Here is a 17,833-nt window from a genome sequence, read left to right as displayed (position 1 = left end):
AGCTTGCCCAGGACTGTGCCCGGTTGGTTTTGAATATCACCAAGGATGGAGACTCCACAACCTCTCTGGGCAGCCTGTGCCAGTGTTTGACCACCCTCACAGTGAAAAAGGGTTTTCTTATGTTCAGATGGAATTTCTTGTTTTTCAGTTTGTACCCATTGCTTCTTCTGTCACTAGGCACCGCTGAGAAGAATCTGGCCCCATTCTCTTTACACTCCCATCAGATATTTATAAACATTGATAAAATCCCCCTGAGCCTGCTCTTCTTCAGACTGCAGTCCCAGCTCTCAGCCTCTCCTTGTGTGAGAGATGCTCCAGCCCTCTGACCAGCTTGGTGGCCCTTCCCTGGACTTTCTCCAGTAGTTCCATGTCTGTCTTGTACTGGGGAGCCCAGAATTGGACATAGTACTCCAGGTGTGGCCCTACCAGGGCTGAGTAGAGGGGCAGGACCACCTCCCTCAACCTGCTATCAACACTGCCTAATGCAGCCCCGGATACTGGTGGCCTTCTTTGCCACGAGGGCACATTGCTGGCCCATTTTCAACTTGCCTATCAGGACCCCCACGTCCTTCTCTGCAAAGCTGCTTTTCAGCTGGTCAGCCCCCAGCCTGTACTGGTGCATGACATTATTTGTCCCCATGTGCAGGATTTTGCACTTCTTTTTGCTGAACTTTGAGGTTCCTCCCTGCCCATCTCGCCAGCCTGTTGAGGTCCCTCTGAAGAACAGTGCAACCATCTGGTGTATCAGCTACTCCTCACAGTTTCTATCTTTTGCAGACTTGCTGAGGGTGCATTTGGTCCCATCATCCAGGTCGTTAATGAAAATGTCAAACAGTGTTGGCCCTAGTATCAACCCCTGGGGGACACCACTAGTGACTAGCCTCCAGCTGGACTCTGTACTGCTGATCACAGTCCTCTGAGTCTGGCAGTTCAACCAGTTTTCAGTCCACCTGACTGACAGTTTATCTAGCCTGTACTTCATCAGCTTGTCTCTGAGGATATTATGGGAGATGGTGTCAAAAGCCTTACTGAAGTCAAGGTAACAAAACATCTACTGTTCTCCCGTCATCCACAAAGCCAGTCATCTCATTGTAGAAGGCTGTCAGGTTGGTAAAGCACGATTTCTCCACTGTAAATTCATGCTGACTACTCCCAGCCATCCTCCTATCCTTCACATGTCTGGAAATAGTATGCAGGATTAGCTGCTCCATCACCTTTCCAGGGATTGAGGTGAGACTGACTGGCCTAGTAATTCCCCAATCCTCCTTCTTGCCCTTCTTAAAGATAGGGATGACTTTTTTTTTTTTTTCTTCCAGTCCTCAGGCACCTCTCTGATTGTCATGACCGTTCAAAGATAACCCATGTCTTGCAATGACATCAGCCAGCTCCCTTGTCACTCATGGGTTTGTCTCATCAGGGTGCATGGACTAGTTTATGTCCAGTTTGCTTAAGTGTTCCCTAACCTGATCCTTCTGCAGCACGGATAAGTCTTCTTTGCTCCAGACTTCCCTCTGATCTCAGGGGCTTGCATTCCTTATGACCGGTCTTACCAGTAAAAACTGAGGTGAAGGAGATATTCAGTACCTTTGCCTTTTCTGTGTCCTTTTTCACCAGGGCACAGAAGAGTTTATCAGTCTTAAGGTCACTCATTGGTAACTGGCAGATTTGCAGAGTATGCACTTCATTTTCTTCAGAAACTGGCATTTCGTTTAATAATTATTGGTCTTCAAAATCAAAATTTAAAAAAGCAGGAAAACATGCAATTATGCTAATTTCCATACAGCCCTTCTTTGTCACTCTTGAACTGGCAATACAGAAAGTATTGCACCTGTATGTGAGGAATATTGTCCTAAGGTGGAAGCAGTCCTGGCACAGCTGTGACTTGACAAGATGATCTGGTACAGGTTGTAGATATTTAGTGTATGTACATTATAAGCCCAACTGGGGCATTGCTAGGATCAGCATTAGGATTACAATGGCCTGTACTGTAATGTAATGTTGCTTGCTTTTCTTTGTATCTTAAGCTAAAGGCCTCAATATCTTTAGGCTTTCAGATGTTTGTGTTTTTCTCAGGTTTCCTGGTTTAAAGGAAATCAGCTACCATCAGAAAATTTTAACTCCTCTGTGTTTATGTCTTAACTGACTCCGGTAGGCTGTCTTTATGGAAGCGAAATGTCTGTTGAAGAAAGTTAGTTGTCAGGTGTACAACTATATTCTAACATGGTTTTCCACTGAGATACTACTTTGGAGAGAGTGTTAGAAAATTCCTGAGTGCTTTTTTACATTGGTTTTATTGGAATTATGTTTAAGTTGAAATATCTGGGGAGTGTACTATTGCTAACATGGTCAGCTCAAGAAATCAGAGGAGCTGGTGTATTAAAACTTCCTGCTTTTTTTTTTTTAATGATTTCTCAAATGCTTGAAGTTACAGTAAAGCTAGTTTTCCTTTTCTTCATTGTCTGCAACATCTAAGCCCTGCTGTCACTAGCAGCTCACCTTTCTTTCTTTATCCATTTCAAACCATTTTAGAAGAGAGTAGCACATGAAAAACAGCTCCTATTATGTCTGGTGCCCTCAGTTGTTGGGTATCTGTTACTGAAATAGCTTTTGGAGTGACAGGAGCTGCATGTCAATTCTACACATAACCTTCCTAGTTTGTTCCTTCTTCCACTCAACATATACTTGATTCAGCTTCAACTCTAGCACTTGTCAGACTGCTCCATGAGCTAATTCAGTTTACTAACCCTGTAGAATTTCTTTTTTCATGGATTACTTTTTTTTTTTTGTGAATTAATAATGTGAATTAACTCAGAGATGTCTTGGGGGACACGCGAGCTGGCATCAGGTAAGAGGTGGAATTGGGGTGAAACAGTACCTTTCTCCTTTTTTGGAAGTGGTGAGTTACTACAGTTGTCTCATGCCATGTCATTGAACCTCATCATTATTCTTCAGTGAAGCCAACCTTTATGTAAAATGGTGTTTCAGACCTTTGTACAGTGGTCCATTTGAGTTTTTTTCTTATGTGAGGGAACGTCTTGCAGCAGAATTTTTTGAGAGAATTGCTCAGAAGAGGAGAATTTATCTCAGTGGATGTGCTCATCTTTGCCCCTTTGAATATGAGGGTGTAGGAATTTGCAGTGAAAGCACATGCTTGTTGCACAATTCCTTATTCCAGTTTCAGAAGCGTATATTTGGCTTATGCCTTTAGCATAGTATTTTTCTACTGATTGTACAATAAGACAAGCTTTTTCAGATATTTGCACAGCTGGGTTAGTACAGAAGTTATGTACCTTCAAATGAGTAGATCAGGTTACAGACTCTGAGATGCAGAGATAACAGGGAATAGGTCCGCTTTTTACCTGAAATGGAGTGCAGGAGATCCAAGGCTATATTGGGGTGGTGGGGGAGGAGAGTTTAAGACATTTCTAGAGGGGACCTTAATAAACAATCATTGTACATTTGATTGAGAAGTACATAATACCGTGCACTTATTTCTTGTACTGCTCCCTCTCCTATACTACCACCTCAGATTGCTTTTTCTCCATAAATTCTTCTTCTTTCTCATTCCCCACTTGCAATTATTTGCATGTACAATCTTTTTGTAAACAAACTGCATGCCTTAAATGTTTAAATTACATTTCTACCAATCACCTGCCTTCCTGTTGTTCAGATTTTCTCCCAAGATGGAGATCAAATTCAATGGCTAGCTGACTTGCTTTTTCAAACATGTGAAAACTGGCAATTCCAACAGCTTGCCTAATAATTTCTTTTCCTCATTCATGAAAAATGCTGTCCTTTTAGATTTTAAGTTATAGGATTGGTTATAGGAGTCTACTGAAAGAGTAAGACTCTTTCCTAACTGCTGTTTTTTATTTTGTTCCACTTTTGAGAACATCCAGTAAATGTCATACGATTGCCACTGTTTTGGGCAGTTAAATCCATGGTTTGATTGTTTGATTGCCTTTCCCCCCCCCGCCCCCCCATTTTTACCTCAGATGATTTGAGTATATCAGAAGACAACTTTTGAAACTGATGTTTTTGTCAGCTATTCTGAATGAAATGATAAGGGAAAAAGTTGGGATCAGCTATGCACCCCAATTGTGCAAATAAAACAGATGAGAAATACCTGCATCTAATCTGTGTTTTGAGAATACTGAATAAAAAGACTTCTAAAAAGCCCATGATCTGAAAGCCCAAGGCACAAAAAGAGAAAATGTAGAAAATGCTTCACAGCTTGATAAAAGTTAAAGCCCCAATTTTTCTATTTAAAGGAACTGGCTGATGGTTGGCTCAGGGTAACTAACCACTGCTTTCAACACTGGCATGTGGAAGAAACTACTTAATAACAGAGTGGGTATGTTAAACTTGAAGGTTTTGACCTTTTTACAATTACTGCTGTATTTTTGTGTGACAATATGATCATGTGAAAACATACCATACAATGTAAATTTTTTTTTTTTTTTTGAATTGGTTGTTTATATGCACCTTGTGCTTATGGCACAAAAGCACAATATCCAAAACTTTTAGAAACTGAAAATTCTTTTGTCCTAGCAGCATCTAGATTTATTGTGCTTGGGCCATCCTGTCCTTCTTGCTGACATACCAATTTATAGATGAGACATGTTGTAAATGCACAGTTGTTCTTGCTTTCCTAGTGAGAGGAGGAACGTTCTGATGTAATTTTTGCAAACTTTGTCTCCTTTACTTTTTAAGCTTAGTTTCTCAAGTAGTCACTGAATGCTCTGATGTATTGACTTCTTCAGCTAAGGGCTCTCTCTCTCTCCTGTCTTGCTTCCAGTACCTTAAATGGAAGCTGCAGGGCTGTGGAAGTCAATAAAATAGGCTCCAACTTCAGTAACAGAGGATCCTTTCTCCTATTCACCCAATACATATTCTTGCTTGGAAATACACTTTACCTTAGTTTCAGCAGATACTGTCCAAGACATCACTAAATTTTTTTTTTCTCAAAGTTTTTTCCAAACTTTGCACAGCAAATGGGAAATTTTGTACCTGATGACTGCAGTAAGCATGATTACTGATGCATGATTAAGTGATCTGTTTACGTTGACAGTCTCACACACTGCGTTTTAGAAAATATCAGCTTCCAATGAAGGACCTAAAATGAGTGTACACAGATTCTTTTCTGTCCTTTCTGGCACTGAAGAACACCAAAATAAGTATTTAACTTTGTGGGAATTTTTAAATGTTCTGTCTAGTCTCCTGGGTAAATTTACCTTGATCTTGTTGGGACTGTTTTTTTAGCAATATTATCTTCAACTTGGCATTGCAAGTGTCTGATACTATTACATTTTTTTCATAGTTTTTATTGGATCCCATGTTTCCAGAGCTTGCATCTCTTCTATGAAATGTAATCCTTGATTAATTACTAGGTGAAATTCTGTGCTGCTTTGAGGATTCATGAGTAATTTCAATCTTTAAGTTTATTTGTTAGCCCCAGAGAAGAAAGCTGCTTTTCCTCCTTCTTTTATATCCTCATATGTTCCACTTGCTTTCTGTCTTCTGTACTATTAGATGTGGTGCTCTTCCACTTGTTCCTTCCCCTTCCTCAGAGAAGTCTGCTCTGCCTGGAGGAAACTTCTGTGCATGTTCTGTATTTATAATAATGCTTTATGTATGCATCAGGGCCTGATATGAACATGCCCTATGTTGGGCAAAACGTCTCATGTCTCATGTTTTGCACAAAGACCTTCAAGCACTAGGGACCATATAGGAGATACTGTGCTGGAAGAGTTGCAGTGATCTTCCTTTCTACAATGTCATTCTGAGATACAAGTTGGCTCTAAAATTGGAAAATACAATTCATAACTTCCATTGTGGTTCATTTGCTCCCCCCCTTCCCCCCCCCCCCTTCTGGATTGTAAAAATCACCAAAATTGTGTGTGTGTTGGGGGGGGGGAATTGACTTTGTGTTTCAGTTGTAGTGAAATTGGACTGAAATTATCCGAGCACTTTATCTTCTGAACATATCTTTAGACTTTTAATCATCACTTATGTGCATAGTTCTGGAATGAACTTTTAGGTCCAAGTCCTCTATTATCACAGATGACCATATTGTAAAATTGCTTTGAAGCTGATGAACATCTAAGCCTAGTTACTTTTGTGAATTTTTTTTTAAACTTCGCTGCTCTTTTTCTAAAGTTTTTTCCAGAACTTCCCTGTTGTCTTAGAAATAGTTGTTTTCTGTACACTTACGCATTGTGAATTTATAGCCACTTCTTCTGTTCAGGTTTTAAATTACCTTTCTGATTTGTCTTTATCTGGTAGTTTTAATTTGAGGAAAATGCATGTGAAGTGAAATTGCTCTTCGTAAATGTGTTCACATGATTCAAAAATAGGAAGTAAATTTTAAAAGTGTTCAAGAGGACTATATTTTAAAAACTGGCTAGAAAGTAAAAAGCTGCCCCGTTCATAATTTTTTTTTCTGGGAAATTCAGTATATTTTTAGGAAAGAAGGCAAAGCCTTACCAAAAAAGAAAGTTGGATATGGTAACTTTGTTCTAAACGTACATTAGAAGAATCTCTTTGAAGCTATCTGTTGGTATATAAGCTTCACAGGCACTTGTTATTGTTACTCCAGAGTTATTTTATTTACCTGTAAGCTTATTATTTGCATACACAAATGAAATATATCTTTCCTTGAGTAAATAATATACTGGGCAGCAGTAGCTATAAAAGGAGCTTTATCATAGCAGTTGATTGTAGTTCTGAACTTTTTTCTTTGGTTTCTTTCAATTCCTTTCTGTCACTTTGACTTTTGCCTCAATCTGTCTCATGTTGTCCTCTTTTATTACTGATTGTTTAATTTGTCCTCTTCCTTTCTCGCATTTCCCTACTTAGTATATTCTCCAATTTTTTTATACTGCTCTCCCTGTGTAAGCTCCAGTCCCCCAATGCCATTGTGAGCTGTCATCCTTTTGGTTGCTTCTTTCAGGTCTCTTTCTGACTCTTTATCTAGTCAATTTTAGTCTATAGTTTCCTCAGAATGAAGCCTGTCAAATGCTTTTCTCTACTTGCTAGTGCTTTGATTGTCTTAGTGTGACTTGAAACTTGCTTTTATTTGTCAACTTTCTACTCATTTGACAATTAATCTCTCCCTGTGTCATGAACAAGCTGATCCAGTATTATTACTGGATTTTGATGAAAACATCTTTGGTTTTAATGGCAGACTTTTTTTGTGTGTGTGAATTTATGTTGTATATTCCTTTTACCCTTTTTAGATGTTGGATGTCTATGACATTCTTCCTTTCGATAATCCAGATGGTGGTGTTTGGAAACAAGGATTTGATATCACATACAATGAAAATGAATGGGACAGTGAACCGCTTCAAGTTTTTGTTGTGCCTCACTCACATAATGACCCAGGTAATATTTTAACCATATCGATTTGGATATCTAGAGGCTTGAATTAAATATATAATGCCATCTCTGTTAAGATGTGGGTTTTTCTGAAATCTGCTACTTAGTGTGTTAGGCTTAAGTCTAGCAAAGCAGTTAAGCAGATACATAATTTAAGTTCCATTGACTTCAAGGGATAACTGTTACAATAAAAGCTGTATGTGTGTATTAATTAGAGTAGAACTTTAGTGCTGCTATTAGAAAGTAATACAGTGTGTATGTATCCTGCTGTTAAGCCCAGGTAGTTTGTTCACTGCTGTATTAAATATAGTCTGTTCTTATTTTGACTTTTTAGATTTAGATATTTAACCCTCAGCCTGTGTTAGGGTGCACTTTTTGGAAAAGGTGAAAATGACAAATCTGAGGTTTTTCGACTCTTAACACTGTTTTTCTTCTCTCCCCTCTCCTGCTTGCCTTCCTTCTCCCCATTTTCCAAAAGAAAAAACCTACAGTGGGATAATATAAATTTAAGTGGAAGTCTAGATATGCTTGCATAATTCCACTTCATCCTCTCAAGGGGATTTTTACTGTGTAATATATTAAATGGGAAAGTGTCACTTCATTTAAAAATGGTTGTATAATATTTTAACGTGACTAAAATACACCACAAACCAGTGAATTATACTGCTGTAGCAGAGTGCTGCTAAGTTGTGTAGTCTGGCCATGAGAAGTTGGTGAAGCTGCATGTTATCGTGGAAAGCCACAATTTCAGTGATTTTAAACTTTCCTACTGTGTGGCATGCTCTAACAATTTAAATTGTACTGCTATTTGAAGTGCTATGCATCTGACTGAAGTAAGATATGGTAGTCTGAACATAAGTGATTTTGAAAGTATTAGATACCTCAGAAAAACAGAAGATGAACACTAGAATCTGGAGGGATTGAATTATTCAGTTATGACAGTTAAAATAACAAAGCATAAGTCTAGTAGAATAAACAGAGAAAATAAAGTATAAACTCTGCTCTGTCTTTTGTTGAACTGTGTATTCATTTATTCCCTCTCCTGTTGTGCTCCTAAAAACTTCCCCAGAGAGAAGCCATGTTCAGTACAGTTATTCAATGAGTCTGAAACCATCCTAAAGGAATGTACAGCACTTGAAGTCTTTCAATTCTCCTTAAAAAGGGGTGTGGAGCTTACCAATCGTTCGGGGAAGTTGGTAGGATCGTCCTGTAATTTGGGTGTGTGTGTCTGAGAGGGGCATCTAGCTAGGGGCCAGTTGCCTAGTGTCACCTCACCCCTCTGGAGGTGACTTAAGCTGGATTGAACAAAACCTCTGCCCAGTGCAGGCTGAGGTGGCTCTAAGGCAATGTTAAGCTCAGGAATGGTAAGAGGAAGGTGTGAGGGAAGCTGAGAAGAACTTTGCGTAACGCTTCCCGGAGTCCACTGAGGTCATAAAGTTTATCAGGGGCCCAGTGTTCTAGCACTGATTTGTCTTCAGGAGCAGTCTATATGCTTATGAAGACTAACAGTCTGCATTTTTAAGCTTTGTGTTCCTAGCCACATTTTCAGTAGATCAGTAGAGACTACTTTTGTCCCCGATAATGACTTTCAGACTGTTAGTTTCAGTAACCTTTTCCAAATGTAATCAGTAGGTCCCCTCTAAGTCTGACAGTAAGCTTGCTGTTTCATGAGTGGGTCTAGTGTGGTGTATCAAAACAGTAGCTTCTCTCCTCTTCCTGCTCTAGGAATTATAACCGACACTGTGGCTTCACAAATGCAAGTCTGAGCTAGATGTTTCAGGCCTAGGCATTGCCAGTAGAGGTAGCCCTCTTCCCCTTTCTCTAAAGGAGACAGACTGCTGTTCTGACAACTCCTGTGTGTCCCATAAAAGAATAGTTAACAAGTCAGGCTTACAAACCCTTCTTTACATATCCCCTGGTTCTTTTTCTAAAGATTCTTAGTAATCTTTTCCTATGCTTTTTGGACATTCTTTCTGTAATTGTAGTCTGAAGTAGAATATATTGGGTTAATTCCTCCTGTGCAGCCCTGCCTCTTTTATTGATGCTCCTCACAGAATTGACCACTTTCTTATTGCCATTCTGTGAGGACTCTCTGGATCTAACCTTTAGCTTTCTGACCTCCGACCTTCCCCTTTCTTCTTCACATCTGCAGGTCCCTGTCCTGTCTTCTATAATCAGGCAAACAACTGCAGTATGTTTCCACAAACTAACATCTTTGTCATCTGATGAGCATTGGCATCAGGTGCTTTAACCTGGTGTTTGGTTCATTCTGCAGCACCAGTTCTGCTTACCGAAAGTGGCCCAGTGAGCGCTCACATTCTACAAAATGTGAGTGTTGCAATTATTGGACCGCTTTCCACACCAAGATTACTTCAGAAGATACTCTACTCTGTTACTACAAATTGCATGTTCTCCCTCAGCATATGCCTAGCAAGTTTGTCCTGAGGTTGCTGTTGGCCCATCTGAACTTGCAAAAGCTACTTTAGTCCTATTTCTTAAGAAGCAGGTATGCAGGATAAGGCTCCTTCAGAGCCTCCAAACATTTAGATATGTGTCTTTGGGGTTAACAGACTAAATAGTTCTGTAATGCTCTTCAAAGCATTTGAGGAAAGGATCCTCAAAGTAGTGGAAGTGTTGGGAAGAAGGGCATATCTTTTGTTAGCCTCCAAATTAGGATGTAATTCCTGAGCCACCTTGATGCAGAAGCTTTGAGCTTCGCTGTGTATTTGCCATGACATTTGAGATACTATGCCTCCTTTTGGAAGGTCAGAGGATGACAAGGATTTTCTCCAGGTCCAAAGAAATTTCTTCTCTCTGTGTATATCACACTCCACTGTGTCAGGTTTGGGTCGCTGCTCTGTATACAAAATGTTTTTGAGTAATGAAAGCTATTCAACTTTGAAGACAGGTAAGGCATAGATACCAGTCTTAACGTGATCTAACGTAGCCACACCAACCCCTTTTCCTTTTTTACTTTGTGTTATCAGTTGTGGAATTTCCTGTACTTACCCAGGAAGTATGTTTGCAACATGTCTGTCCACCTCTTAGTTTAACATCAAAGTAATGTCTCTTTGTGAATTGGAGAGTTCCATTTAATGAGGTTTGATCTGCTCTTCCTCTGCCCTCTCAAGCTGTGCTCTGTCCCACTTCCAAACTCTGGGTTCCTGGCCCATAATGAACTTTGAGAGATGGACTTTTACTAGCATTCACATTTCTGTTTTGGAGGGAGTCACTTGTTCTTCCAGCTCTCTGAAAGCAGTCCTCTGTGCGCCTGTCCCTTCAATAATAAGTTTTGAGGAAATTCTGTGAATTTATGACAGACCCATTTCTCTTCTTTCTGTTGCAGTATTGTTTCTGTATAGTTTATCCCCAAGGTTTTGCCCAAAGTCTCAGCTGAAGTCACAGAAGTCTTTCATTTTTGATAGCTGACTTTCTTACAGGTGTCCTGTTTTGCTTTCCAATGTCATCTTCCCTAATATCTAAGTGCTTCATGCATTATAATATAAAATTATATCTGTCCTTCCACATGCAGTAAGTAAAATCTTCAAGAACTCTTCATCTCCTTGTGCACACAGTCTAAATGTTTTACAGCTTGTTCAGACTCCTCAGTTGATACAAAATTGTCAAACTAAGCTATAAACCTGGTAAAGGTAACTCCTTCCATCACCAAAGGTGATCATGCAAGACTGGTTATCACTTGCCTTTATAAACAGTATTATCAGAAATCTCCAGACTTGGTACTGCTTTTGGTAAGGACACTTGTTTGGAATTGCCTGCAGCATGAAAGTGCATGTTAATAAGCACTTCAAAAAAGGAAAATATTTGCCTGTAACAAAGGTTTGAAATCTCTTGTATAGCTATGGATTACATTCTTCCTTTCCCATTTTTGGGGGATGTTTTTTGTTTCTGTGATAAAGGAAAACTGAGGATTAAAAGGCATGATGTGATGGTGATGTCTTTCAGCAAAAGAACTTAAGGCGTAATGAACCTATGGTGTAACTCTGTATAGGAAATATATTTACCAGTTAATGGGGCTGGTAAAGATGCAACTTTCTTAGCTCTAAAAACCTTAAGTTCTCATTCTATTTTTTTTATTTTTGAGACTACTTTCTCTTTAATTTTTCATTTAACCAGTTATGCTAGTGAATATCTGGAGCTCAAAGGTGAAAAACTGCCTTGGAACAGAATCTGTGAGAAAAGGGAGAAGGTGGTCTTAGGTTCCAGGCTCTGTTACTGGGGGTGACTTACACCCTGAAGCACTTGCTGTTACTAAATTCTGCTAAATCTGGGTTAACTGGCTCCATGTAAATTCATTCAGAACTTGGGGTCTCTGTGCTCCTTCCTTCAGTGGCTGTGTATTGGGAAAATAGGTACGAGAATGGTTCGCTCTTACATTTTAGGTCAGTGGCAGCCATCATTGTCATCTTCAGTTTCTGACAATTAATGAGGATTAGATCACCTCACTAGCGTCTCCCATTTGGGCCTGGGGAATGACTCAGTGCAAATTAATCTCAAGCCACACATAGATGTTCACTTTACAAATGACTGTGCTGGTTGAGGTTATTGCCACCATAGATGGTGGCATTCCTTCCTGAGCAGATTAAGGAATGATCATATAACCTGCTGTGCTGGCAAAGTCCTTATGTCACCTCTTATGTGCTTCAACAGCTGTTTCATGTGACTTTGCCTGAGGTGGATTAGGCAGCTGAACTCCCAAGGAGAGAACTCTGCTTGGGGACAGTAATACTGTCAGCCAGCACAACTGGATTTGAAGGATGATACTCATTTATGACCATAGGGGTCAAAAGACTTCAAAGATTACTGGCCAGGCCCCCTGGCATTTATTGCTCTTAGCTGGAAATGGTGATTTTGGTAATATCTTTTCATTTAATTATTTATTTAAGAATTTTGATTTGTGGATGTTCTAAGGTGAGTTTGTACTAGATCAGATTCTATTCCTGGATGTGATTGTTACAGATGTAGTACAAGCAGCTCTTAAGTGGACTTGAAAGAGACTAAAATAGGCTTTTTCCCCCCCCCAGAAATTTCTGTCCTAGTAAAAATGTATGTGAAAATGTACCTATGTGCACAACAGGTCTAAATACTACTTTAAAAACTTCATGAATTATCTATAACATGGGTAACATTACTATGCTAACACTTACATTAGCCCCTTTTTATTATTTAAAGCCATCTCCATTTTTCAGGTGGAAATCTGTATAGCCTTAAGAAGTTAATTGTAGTGTTGAGATAAAAGAAAAATTAAGCATAAAAGTTTGATACTGTTAATACACTGTGGAGTTTCAGGTTTGTTTTCTGTTGGCCAGATCTAGGTATGATTTTCAAATGATTTCTTTGGTTTCTTCACGTTTGGTTCAATGGACCACTAATAATTTAGACTATTGTCCTGACCAACTGTAAAATTCTGATTGAATGTAAGAATAGGATAGTATAAAGCCGTAACAGAAGTGAAAAATGTTAGTTGAATTAAAACTGAGAGCTTTACCTTTAGATAGTTTCAGATTATAGACCATGAAATTGAAAGTTCACTGATTAGTATAGTCATGTTGCATTTTGTAGGAAGATTAAAACACAATCACTGTATCTTTGTGTCTAGAATTTGTTTTTCTCCTTATAAACAGCAAGAAATAAATTCCTGATCAGTACAAATTTTCTTCCCATCTTAGTTATGAGAAAAGCAGGCTTCACTTGTACAAACCAGAAGTTGACCTTGCACTGTGTAAGCCTAACATGTAAGAAGTCTAATGAGAATTTTTGAAGCATTTATTGTTTTATTACAGATTTTGTTTCTGGTCAAGTGCTCATTTGAGCGCTTAGCTATGCTTATAAAGTTACATTGTGGTAGATACCTTATGGAACGATTCTCCTGGTCTATTGAGCAGAGATCTACCAGTTTAAGTATGCCTTTGGAAAAGTAAATATCAAGCTAAATGACATTATTTGGGAGAATTTGGGGGGGGAGTAAGGGCTCATATTTTATTTGTCTTCTATTGTATCGGAACAATTGCTGCAACACAGTCATGTTCCAGGTGGCTTTCTCTCTTATTCTGGTTTATCCTATGTCACATAGAAAAATGGAAAATAACTATCTTGGGAGACTGCTTTTAGTTTTATTTCTGGGGTAACCTTATCTCAGAGACATCATGTTTCTAGAGGTTTTCTTTTCACATTATTGGCCAATGAGCCATTAACCACTGGGTAATTTGTCTCTACTGATTTTTTTTTTTCCTTTTTGGTGTGTGAAATTAGTTTTGAGGTTTTATGTCAGAAACATTTCTAAAATAGTAACTGATTAACTTACCTTGGTTAGTTTTGACATTGGATGATGATATCATGGCTTTCTAAATTAAAAATTGTTGCATAGATTCTCTGTCTTAAGGGAATTATTTTATTGCTGAATCTACAAAGGAGCTAATTCAAAATTCTTTCCACGTCTGGTTGTTCTTATTAAAATGTAAATTAAACCTTGGATTTTGGATTTTATTTATTTCTGGTATTTGCATTATTGTGGATTAATGTCATTACTGTAGGCTCGTGTGTGGTCAGTTAGACACATACCACACTGAAGTTCTCCAAAACACAGATAAGAACTCAGGGCTTACATATCCATTAATTTATTATTATGATGATTATCAGGAATAATTTTTACTGTTAAGGCTGCACATGTTACCTAGGTCATGAATGTAATTATGAAGAACTAAGATAACTTCTTTCAGTTTATGATCCTGTTTAACTTTCTTGGCTATCAAGACAATATATTTAATGGCTATCTTCTTCCAGGAATTAGGCTAAGTGCTTTCATCTTGTATTGTTTTAGACATAATTTTATGAAAAAATTATGTAAGGTTTTAATAATTCATTTGTACACTTAAAAATTTTAAGATTTGAAGTGCCACATCTTTTGTTGCAAAGAGTTCTCTTGTATTTTTCTAGAAAGTTTTATAATGCTTGCTGAAATGACATTGTCTTACTTAATTCTTCCATAAAAACAAAATCATGAATAAATTAAGTTCCTTTCATTGCAGGAAGCAGTATTGATCTGTGAATTCTGGACCCAATGAAATTGATTTTGAGCTACTGTAAAGTAAATTAAAGAAAGAGATGTGAACCACAAAAGGAATGTGTTAATGTAATAAGTAATAGTATTCTAGCCATTGACTAGGTTTGCCTCTTCACTGAACCAGGTTTCGTTAGGAACTAGAAATCTTCTCAAGGACACATTTGCTCTTAAATGTTGGAGTGTGGCTTATGGTAGTAGGCAATTCAGAACCGTATTTATTTATTTATGGGTGGCGTGCTACTTTTGTCTTTTGGTTTAAAATTAACCACTGAAATGAAAATTACATACGTCTGCATGGCTTTGTAAGCACTGCTCAAACACCATTGGTAATAGTGGTTCCGTGTTTTCAGGGTTGATTTGTGATTCTTCTTGTGATCAGATTGTAAAGTGCTTTTGCTTAGGTTATTTTGTGTTTAATTTTTTGACTCCTCTTCTGATTTTGACCTGAAATTTTGTCTGTATCTCTGTCTCTGTCCTAACTATATGAAGAAGGACAGAAAAATGCCTTTCTCGTGTGCGAGGAGATGGTACAGCTTCAAGAAGGAAATTGGACTGGAAACTGTAGACAGGCCTAATGGCAAATCTGTTAATGAGATGCTTCAGGGTTTTTTGCACAGCAGTGGATTGCACTGACATTTTGGCATGATTCCTGGAGTCTACTGTCTACCAGGAAATTTACTTTAAAAAGGAAAAAAAGCGGGGGGCATGGAGAGGAGAGGAAGACATGCAGAAAACCTCCTGATGATAAAAATCTCTATGGGGAAAAAGGAAAAAAATCAAGTTTCCACAGTTTTTCCACATTTTGCATAATGTCACTAAGGAGTGAGTAACTTTTCTTTTCTTATTTATATTATTTATACTGGCAAGAGTTCTAGCGTAGGCTTAAATTGACAAGTGTTCTTTTGCTAATACAGTATTTTTAGTTTTGGTAACTGCTGCTTTAAGCTACTTTAGTTTTTGCACGTACAAACTGTACTTGAATTCAGAGTTTCCTGGTCCAAATACACTGGTGAACCTTTTCATTCATCCTGGAATAAGTTTGTAGTTTATGGATAAGAATAAGAATGAACTTCAGTTGTACAAAAATCTTATGTGATATTAGGAACCAAGATGTGAAATGGTAAATGTAAGGTGGTAGTCTTTGGTATTCGACTTACGGTAGCAACTGTAAATTATTTTTTTTTATTTTTTTTTTTTTTTAAATCATTGTGGCTCCATGCAAAGTTGGACAGCCTCTGTGAGTAATGGGTTAAGAACTGTTGATGTAGAACTAAATAGATTAAGTGCAAGATACCAGAAGCATGGTAATTAAATTTCAGAGGACTTTTTCAGATAGCTTGCAATGAATTCTGTGAACATTTATAAATATTTGCTAGGAATTTCTGAAGATTTGGTGTATTACCCATGTTACACCCTTCCTATGTAGCTTAATAAATTGAGTTAAAAAAAAAAAAAAAGACTCTAACCATACAGCTGCTTTTCCTTCATCATAATGTATTTTATACCAACTGTTTTGTTATTTTTCCTGTGATTCTCTATTGAAAAACTTGATTAATAACCCAGTGTAAACAATGTTTAAAAAACTAATTCAGTGTAAATTAGCTTTTATTGCTACAACACAGTAGGATAATAAAAACATGCTAAAATGTTTTTATTATTATGATACATTTCTGTATAAGAAAAAATAGGACACAGTTTCAGTTCATTCTCCATTAGCTGTGTGCAAGTATGATAACATTATCTCTTGCAGAAGAAATTTTCAGACAAAGCTATAAATTTGCAGTCTGCTACTTGTGCATCTTCTTACATAAATATCAGTGAAATACTTCTTTCATCTGTTAAAAGTTAAATGAATATTGAAAAAGATTTATTCATCCTAAGATCCCAATTCTTTCAGTGAAAGCTTCCATAACAAAACACTCATTGAAATAGACAGAGATCACAACAAGTTTTGATCAAAACAGCATAAAAGGAAAATGAATTCAGCTTGTTCATTGCCTTTTCCCTCTTCAGCCTTCCTGAAACTATTGTGAAATAGTAATTTGCTGTCAACTTTTTGTATTATGCTGTTTCCACGCCTCTAAAAAAAGTATGTTTTATGTCTAGATCTTATGCCTTTTTTATTAACTTTCTGGAGGAAAATACAACTTTGAGATATTAAATTAGACCTTACTGTTTTATCTGTACAAAAACTTGTATTAAGTATGATGATTCTTCTAGATGCTAAACGTCAATTTTAAAAGAGGATACTGAGCTAGCACTTTTTCCTCAGGAGTGTTAAAAATTTTTTATTTCCTTATTTGGACACTTTTTTTCTTCTTCATTTCTGAATACTTCTACTTTGAAAAGGCCAAATTTAAACATCAGTGCCACCAAAAATCAAACTCGGCTCATACTGTCTAGTGATTATTGTTAACTATAAGATTCTGTATTCAAAATGTGGTTAACACTGTGATATGTGAGCTGGAAAAGAATGGGCATGTTGTCAAATTACATTGGCTTTGCAATTTTACCTAAGGTAAACTTCACTCCTGCGTTTCCCCACTCCCAGAGATGAGAGTCTGAATATTGACTCAGAAGGGATATACTCAGTAATATAATTTTTTTTTTCTTTTGTTAGACTAAAAATGAATTGTTGTATACTAAAATCTTTTGTATTTACCTACTTGCCTTGAAGCAATATTAATGTATTCCAAAACAGACTAGTAATGTGTTGTCTTAAAAGTGAACTAGCATTGGGTGAGAATGGCAGTGCTTCCATAGAACAGAACTGAGGACAACTGGTAACTCAGACTGGAATCACTAGAGGGAGATTTATCTGGAGAATAATCCTCATGTTATATGGAAGCTTTCACAAAATCTTAAAATGTGGATGCTTCAGGAATGACTGGTATCATCACTTGTTCTTTTGAGTAAGCTATTCTGCTGTATCTGATACTTTCTTAAACTCAACTACTGAGGCCCTTTTGGGCAGCGCTCAATAACACTCGTGCGTGATGAGCTGATAGGAAGAATATGAATATGCTGCTTGTGTGTTAAGTAGACAGGCTTATCTGCTTCCTTCTTCCAGTTATATCTACAGAAGGAACACAACCCATCCAGGTTCAGGGAAGGAAGATGTGTCTGCTTCCTTACAGAAGGTTTTGGGGAAGAGGTTAAAGAATTTTCATGGAAGGCTCTGCACTGTGAAGCCTGAATATGTGGTTGAATTCACAGCCTCCCCTTTTCTTTCACTCTGCATCTCACCAAGTTGATACCTTTTCTAACGAGGGAATGCAACCACAACATGCCTTTCTTTCCTCAATCATTGCTGACAAGCATTCAGTAGTGATGTTGATTACATGCTGCTCAGTTTGCCTCCGTTTTTATGTATCT

At 37.8% G+C, this 17,833-nt stretch overlaps 1 protein-coding gene across 4 annotated transcripts in view; it reads left to right on the top strand.

The window, feature by feature from the left end:
- MAN2A1 (mannosidase alpha class 2A member 1) overlaps positions 1-17,833 on the top strand; it is a 130,374-nt gene that overhangs the window by 17,449 nt on the left and 95,092 nt on the right. For 3 of the 4 annotated variants that reach the window (XM_067316711.1, XM_067316710.1, XM_067316713.1), the window contains exon 3: positions 7,239-7,383. In XM_067316711.1, the coding sequence (XP_067172812.1) occupies positions 7,239-7,383 (145 nt within the window). Of the gene's footprint in view, positions 1-7,238; positions 7,384-15,254; positions 15,281-17,833 lie in introns of those variants that run through there. The other variant, XM_067316712.1, reaches the window with a different exon arrangement.

The sequence above is a fragment of the Apteryx mantelli genome, chromosome Z (assembly GCF_036417845.1).
Source record: "Apteryx mantelli isolate bAptMan1 chromosome Z, bAptMan1.hap1, whole genome shotgun sequence".
NCBI classification, from domain to species: Eukaryota; Metazoa; Chordata; class Aves; order Apterygiformes; family Apterygidae; genus Apteryx; species Apteryx mantelli.
Note: the sequence above shows the minus strand (reverse complement) of the source record. Positions and strands in the feature narration are given on the sequence as shown.